Raw genomic sequence first — 7,945 nt, 5'->3', positions numbered from 1 at the left:
TCAATTGGTGCCTCAACTTCTATTGTATTTACTCTAGAATGGCTACCAAAGCTAGAATGACTACCAAAGTTAGCTTGCATATGTGCCATCTTGGTTGATAATTCTTCAAGCTTGGACATGAACGATTCTTTCAACTTTTCAATCTCTTCCCTATGTCGTATGTTGGATTGTCGTTCGAACGAAATTTGTTTTTTCTGCAAGCCTCTTAGACCCCCCCCCCCCCCCCCCCCTCCCCCAACAGGCTTATGAAAGTAGTCTCTTTGTGTGACACTTCGACTCTGGCCTCGAACTCGATCGGGGTGCTCAGCAGTACCTAACACTTGTGTTAGGATGTCATTTGTTCCGATTTCTATTAGTTTGCCCTCTTTTCTTTGCTCAAGCATGTCTTCCTGTACAAAATTTAATCAATTATATTTTTGTTACTAAAATATAAAACAATTACCAAAAGTTATTTAACATTTTACAACTTACGATGGCATCTCCCTTGACCTTGTCACGCTCAGTGACATAGTTGCCAGAAGAATCTTTTCTGGCCTCCTTCCAGAGTATAGATCGATCTATTTGCTCTGTTGTGCCCCACTTAGCTTGCTGCATGTAATAGAATTAGGTCAATTTTAACATCAAATGAAGAAAACATAAAATCAGGCATAATACGTTCTATATATGTACTTACTAAATCAGCTTCCAATTCAGTATAGCTATGGCGTGAAGTCCTATGAGGGTATTGTAAATGATTACGCCTTTCTTGTTGTAATTTTCTAAAATCTTGAAACTCTTTGGATGTCCTTCTCTTGACAAATTCTTTCCAATGTGTTTCTTCTATATGATAGCTTGGTGGAGGTTTATCGAGACCACGAGGGTTTGCTTCCAAAAGTGATGGGTCATTAAGGTAAGGGACTATAAACTTCTTGTTCAAATTACATTTGAATTGTCTCCACTTATTACCCACTGAGCCAATAATATTTTTCGCATATTCTCATCTAGGTGGAAAGCTAGCTGCAAATAGTTTAAGAAACTTTGTTAGCAAAAGAAAATATAAAACTCGCAAATTTATTTCAAAACATAGTAAAATGTCTTACATTGACATCCTTCCATAAGCTGTCCAATATAGATTTAGGAACTTCGCGCCAATTGTCAATGTTAATTGGCACCATAATTTTTGCTTGCATTCCTAAATAACATTGAAGCTCTCTTTTTGGGGTCCCGATCGATTGCCCCCTGCTATTGAACCTCAAATGGCGCTTGATTCCTTTAATTTTATCTGCTATGATCTTCGTTAATTGCACTATGCCTCGTGTCCGCTTATGTGTTTTCTTTTTATCTTCCGCGTTCTCTTTATTATTATCCTCCTCCTCGTGGTCAACATCCATGGAACCACCATCAGTCTTCTCATCGATGGAATCAACATCAACTTGCTCATCATCACCCTCTAGGTACTCCTCAAGGTGCTCATCAAATGGGTCCATGATCCTGTCAACACATGAAACACAAATTATTAGAAAATGTAAAAATCAATGAAGTAAATTTTTAATTAAAAGAAAATATTAAGATCAACGAAGAAAATTTATAGTAAAAGATAATATTATATGTCATTCATAAAGATGAAATATTACTATCCAAATTCCATCACCATCTTTTCGTACATATGGCCCAACAGTTGCTTCAACTCTCTCAAACTCAGGGATAAAACCACACTCTTTTTCTGAAGTTTGTAATTCACCAAAGTCATGTTATTGATCGTCATCATGCACTTTGTCTCTTGGTTGTGAAGCAAGCACTATTGACCATCTTGATGAAGTAGGATCCTCAACATAAAACACTTGTTTAGCTTGACTTGCCATTATAAATGAGTCTTTTTTATGTCCTATTTTATTCAAATCAACTTTAATGAAACCTAACTTTTCTTTCTCCACACCGTTTTTGCTGTCTACCCAATCACACTTGAACATCAGCATCCTAAATTCACGATAATCAAGCTCCCATATTTCTTGAATGACACCATAAAATTTCATCTCACCATATATAGGGTTCTTGTCACGTGCACTAGAGACTTGCAAGGTTTGAGCTACAATACTTACACCACTATTTTGGGTGACCCTAACATCATCATGAGCTTTAGTGTTGAACCTACAACCATTAATTATAAACACATCATGCTTAATTGCCAATCGAGTCGGACCTAATGAAAGCCATCTCAAAGTTTCGGTAACTTCATGCAACTCATCAGTCAACTCTTTCTGAATCTGCATTAATGAATAATACCTTAATTACATTTTGCAAACAATCGTTAAAAATGGTTTATATTGGAGTTTTCATTTTAAAGTAAAACATCACCTTATCAAGAAACCAATGTCGAAAGGTACGATGATTCTCATCTTGAATCTGCTTTCTAGATTTTGTTCGATTTTCCTTATTTAGATATTGAAAATGTTCTCTGTATTGAATAATATTGTTACTACAACATAATAATCAATAAAAATATTTGTTTAAGTTAAGAAAGTTAATTTAAATAATGTACTTACTCTATATAAGGTTGAACCTCAACTGTATTCTCCAAGACATTTTGATGAGCAACCTCCCAATCTTCTTTTTCCATTAAAGTAGGTTTCCCATTGTTGATACCCTTATTTTCTACAACTCCCTCTCTTGCCCTTATTGGAATTCCAATTGAGTCAACATTGACCATATACTCAGAACAAAATTCAACTGCTTCTTCAGCTATATAAGATTCAACTATACAACCCTCTGGACGACTTCGATTTCGCACATAACCCTTGTAAACTTTCATCAACCTCTCGAAAGGGTACATCCATCAAAAACAAACCGGCCCACACAAGGTGACTTCTCTAACTAGATGAACTGCCAAATGAACCATTATATCAAAGAAAGATGGAGGAAAATATTGTTCGAACAAGCACAAAGTCTTCACAATTTCCAACTGAATAACCTCCAACTTTGATACGTCAATAACTTTAGAGCAAAGGGAATTAAAGAAGAAACACATTCTGGTTATATCATTTCTCACAGTGTTTTCTAATAAGCCTCGAATAACTATTGGAAGAATTTGTTGCATTAACACATGACAGTCATGAGACTTTAGACCCTGTAGTCTACATTCTTTCAAGGAAACCAAATTTCGAATATTCGATGAAAAACCATCTGGCACCTTAATCTTTGCCAATGTTTGACAAAATTGATGTTTCTCATCTTTTTTTAATGTGACACATGCTAGAGGTAAATATGTTCGATTCTCTTCTACTTTAGGAGCCAGCTCTTTTTTCGATTCAGACATTAGAACGAGATCACGACGAGCAGATATACTATCTTTAGTTTTTCCAGGAATATTGAGTAAAGTTCCTATCAAACTATCACAAATGTTTTTCTCAATATGCATGACATCGAGATTGTGGCTGACTAACAAATGTCTCCAATACTCCAATTAAAAAAAAATTGATTTCTTTTTCCAACATGTAGTATTCAAAGAATCATCATTGCTCACTTGATGTTTCTTGCTACGTTTTCATTTCTTACTCATCTTACTTTTACCCTTTGATTTGACCCTACTTTCAATGTCTTCACATTCTTCGGTATTTGTGACTGGTTTTCCGAATCTATTATTTATCAAACGAATCTCTTCATAAATCTCTTCACCAGTCATTATTGGTGGAGGTCCTCGTAGTTCTTGCTTACCCTTAAAGGCTTTCATTTGATTACGAAGATAATGCTCTGCAGGTAGAAACCTTCTATGCCCCATGTAACAAGTCTTTTTACAAAACTTCAATCTTGTTGCATTTGTTTGTTCCCCACATATTGGACATACTTTATAAACCTTAACATAACACCCTGACAAGTTTCCATAAGCTGGAAAATCATTAATTGTCCATAAAAGTAACCCTCTCAGTATAAAAATTTCTTTACTAAAAGAATCATAACAATACACTCCATCCCACAACAACTTTAAATCATCTATCAACGGTGCCAAATAGACGTCTATATCATTTCCAGGTTGTTTACTTCCTGAAATTAACAAAGTCAGCATTGTGAATCTTCTTTTCATGCAAAGGTGAGGAGGGAGGTTGTAAATACATAATATCATTGGCCAGCAACTATAAGACGAGCTCATATTGCTAAATGGATTGATGCCATCGGCTGAAAGACCAAGTCGAAGATTCCTAGGATCCTTTTTTTATTACAGGCCATTTCTCATCGATAGTTTTCCAAGCTAATGAATCTGCTGGATGTCGTAGTTTATTATCTTTGATCCTTCCATCCTCATACCATCTTAAATTTTTAGCATGTTCTGGATTCTGAAACAAACGTATAAATCTTGGTATCGGTGGCAAATACCATAATACTTTAGCTGGAATCCCTTTCTTACCTTCTTTTCCTTCTTTACCTTTCTTCCATCTCGATGTCTTGCACGTAGGGCACTCGGTTGCATTTTCTAAATTGTTGCGGCATAAAACACAATCTTAGGACATGCATGTATCTTTTTATAATCCATTCCTAAAGTGCACAGAGTTTTTTTCGCCTCATAAAGGGAAGAAGGCATCTCATTGTCTTTTGGTAAAATCTCCTTCATCAAATCAAGCAACTTTGTGAAACTTATGTCACTCCAACCACTACCAGTTTTTAAATTGTATAATTTTACCAAAACAACCAACTTTGACATAGGCGACCCTGGAAAAATTGGTTTCTCTGCATCTCCTAAGAACTTTACAAATTCTTCTGGCCTATCCACAAATTGATCATCTGCATCTCTCACCGTCTCTATAGGGTCATCAAACACTTGAGCAAATTTTTTATTTTCATTGTGTACTTTGGAAGTAGACTCAACTTGTTCTCCATGACATATCCACTTAACATAAGTTTTGTCTATTCCATTGAAATACAAATGATTTTTTATTTCCTTTATATCCAATTTTTTCAAATTAGAACACTTTTGACATGGACAATGAACTCTCTTAGGATCCACTGTATTTTTCAAGGCTATTTCAGTAAAACTCTCAACTCCATCTTCATATTCTTTTGATAACCTATCTTTTGCCATCCAACTCCTACCCATTTTTTGAAAATTTGGGCGAAACCTCACCTATAAGTTTGACTAAAACCTTCTTGCATGGATAGAATTCCAATGACACATGTTCAATTACAACATATCAACATAATGATCATCAACTAGTTTAATAATTAGGCATCATCTCCCTTATATATTGTATAAAAACTTCCTGCACACAAAAAATTCCCAGAACAATACATAATATAATTACTACATAACTATATGTACTAAGCATTATAACTAATAATATAGATACATGGATCATGAAAATGAGGTTTATCTGTATTAATTAGTATGGACATTCAATTCATATTAGTCTGACTAAAGATATAGACATGTTAGGGCCCTCACTTTAGAGGGGTCTTAATTTTTATTTTTTTTAAAATGTATCATTTTTCTATACAAAAATATTCAAAGATTTAGAAAATCATCATATCTATATAATAACTAAACAAAATATATTGCCTTTTTTATTCGGCCTCACTTAACAAAGAACCTGCTCTGAGTCAGGCAAGAACAAAGGAGAAGAAACCATATATATACAATTAATACTACTATTACAACATCATATACAGTACACTTAGCCAATTACACAGTAGACTACAATGATAGTATAGGCATTGATTATGAAACTCTCTCCATCATTGTCAATCTCTATGACTCAATCTAAGATCTAACCCAACGATTGTATATATAGTTAATTAAATTCACGCAATCTCCATTCCTTTGGCATGTCATCCTCATACAGATCATATGGACTTAATATTCAAAGATTTAGAAAATCATCATTTTCTATATAATAATTAAACAAAATATATTGCCTTTATTATTCTGCCTCACTTAACATAGAACCTACTCTGAGTCAGGCAAGAACAGAGGAGAAGAAAAAAAACCAAAGGGTGTAAACAGAGAGTGAATTGAAATTTTGCCTGTTTCTTGAATTTGTTTTTCTATTTACCTCTTTTTCTGCCTGAAATTTTAATGAAATGGAGATCATTAACACTTGTCTAATTGGAGATTCAACCAAACTGGATTGTGAGATTATGGCCATTTGATAATTGAGAATTTGTTTCCACATGCAAGTTATTTATGAAATTATTGAAACCTGCCAATGGGACTGGTATGCTTGTTCTATAATGGATACTAAGCTAAGCTATACATAATCATAGTGAATAATTACACAAGGCAAGGAAAGTCTGCTAATATAGCAACATTACTAAAAAAACTCATGGAACATGGTATGAAAGTAAAATTAATAATGCAAGCAATTAAAAAGAAATGAAGGCTAAAATTAAGTTCCACTTTTCTTATATATGTATATTAGTAACTGTTATGCTAGTTGTTATTAACTAAACATCACAATTTACAAGTACAAGTTGTTTCATCACGATCCAATTGTTTTATTATCATTCATTTCAAAAGTTTCACAAATAAAAAAATTATTACAAGGGGTAAATTATTTACAAAACACCAATCAAATTAAGGCAATTAAACTCCACATAAAATTTTCACATTTATAATTTTTCATGAACCACAAACTCATTAAGTTAGTCCACAAATAAGTTTGCAGGTGTAGGAAATCTCAATTTGAGATCAATATATCCCCATTTGACAAATTAATTTGAGTACATTAGAGAAACTGGATATTAATCTAGTAAATTTGAAATAAAAAAAATTGAAAATAATCATCCAGTAGTAACAGAAATCAGATAAAAGTTTCACGTTAACTATCAAATTATTTTTAACTGTATAATTCAAGGAGTGATGCCACTTGCATTGCTTGAGAAAAATCTAGTAGCAAAGCAAACTAATTAAAGGAAATCTTTCGGCCCCTGATACCCTCGGTTACCAAAAAAAAAAAAAAAAATTAAAGAAAATCTTTAACTTTTAGGTGAAGGGGAACACAATGTAAGAAAACACTAGAATGTGAACTTGCTCATACACATAAAACACACGCATCGAACATCCGCTTGGGCTATGGCTAACTAAAGAAAATCTGATAACCCCATAATGACAATAAAAAGATAACATGCTCAGATTTGTTGATAAAAATTTATAGCAAAAACAAAATATAAAAAAGAAAAGGAAATTGTCAGCACACTTTTCATCAATCATCACATGGATTGCTCTAAACTTTAAAATGAGGATCATCCATTTAAAACAAGCCTATTACTGAGTTTATGCCGTTTAATTATTAAAACACATATAGAGCAAATTGGACCAATGAAGAACAAAGACCTTACATTTCTTCCTTTTTTGTTACAATGGCTTTTTTTCAATCACCAAGTCGTATTAGAGCATCAAGGCTCTGAATCCATGTTCAAATATGCTAATGCCAGAATCAGGGCTTTGAATACAAAGACATACAATGGTACAACATCAATACCTTTACAAATTCACATTTACAGAGAAAAAGCCCCAAATAACCAAACCCATTATCAAACCCATAACAGAACTTAACTATTTCCCACCAAATGCCGGAAAAATCACCAAATCTGAAAGAATGTTGTTTAAAAGAGATGCTTACCCAGATTTTCCCGGACACCGGAAGTTCTTGCTTCCCCAAATCTTCCCAAAAGCTACGCCTTTTTCGTGCCCAGAAGAATAATGAGATGCTCAGATGCAGAGACAATAATGTTTTGTCTCATTCGGCGCTTCATTGACAGGGACGACGATGCAGATGGAGGAGGGAAGAAGATGGAGCTAGTAGGACAGAGCAACAACAGAAGAAATTGGAGGAAAAAGAAGAAGAAGAAGAAATCGGGAAAGAGAAACAAGGTTAAAGGAAAAATAAAATAATTAATATCTTTAGTTTTTTACTTTTATTAAATAAAATCTTATTATAAAATCAATTTCTTTAATTTCCTTTTAGCCCCAAATATCAAA

The 7,945-nt window shown here is 33.7% G+C and overlaps 1 protein-coding gene across 1 annotated transcript; it reads right to left on the bottom strand.

Annotated features, from left to right (window-relative positions):
• Positions 1-478: 478 nt before the first annotated feature.
• On the bottom strand, positions 479-7,671 carry LOC133794411 (uncharacterized). Its single transcript, XM_062231638.1, has 4 exons — positions 7,587-7,671; positions 1,080-1,470; positions 674-996; positions 479-588 (listed from the first exon to the last, which is right to left on the bottom strand). The coding sequence occupies exons 2-3, from the start codon at positions 1,464-1,466 to the stop codon at positions 913-915; spliced, it is 471 nt and encodes a 156-aa protein (XP_062087622.1). The 5' UTR covers positions 1,467-1,470; positions 7,587-7,671; the 3' UTR covers positions 479-588; positions 674-912.
• Between the last annotated feature and the right edge of the window lie 274 nt (positions 7,672-7,945).

The sequence above is a fragment of the Humulus lupulus genome, chromosome 8, assembly GCF_963169125.1.
Source record: "Humulus lupulus chromosome 8, drHumLupu1.1, whole genome shotgun sequence".
NCBI classification, from domain to species: Eukaryota; Viridiplantae; Streptophyta; class Magnoliopsida; order Rosales; family Cannabaceae; genus Humulus; species Humulus lupulus.
Note: the sequence above shows the minus strand (reverse complement) of the source record. Positions and strands in the feature narration are given on the sequence as shown.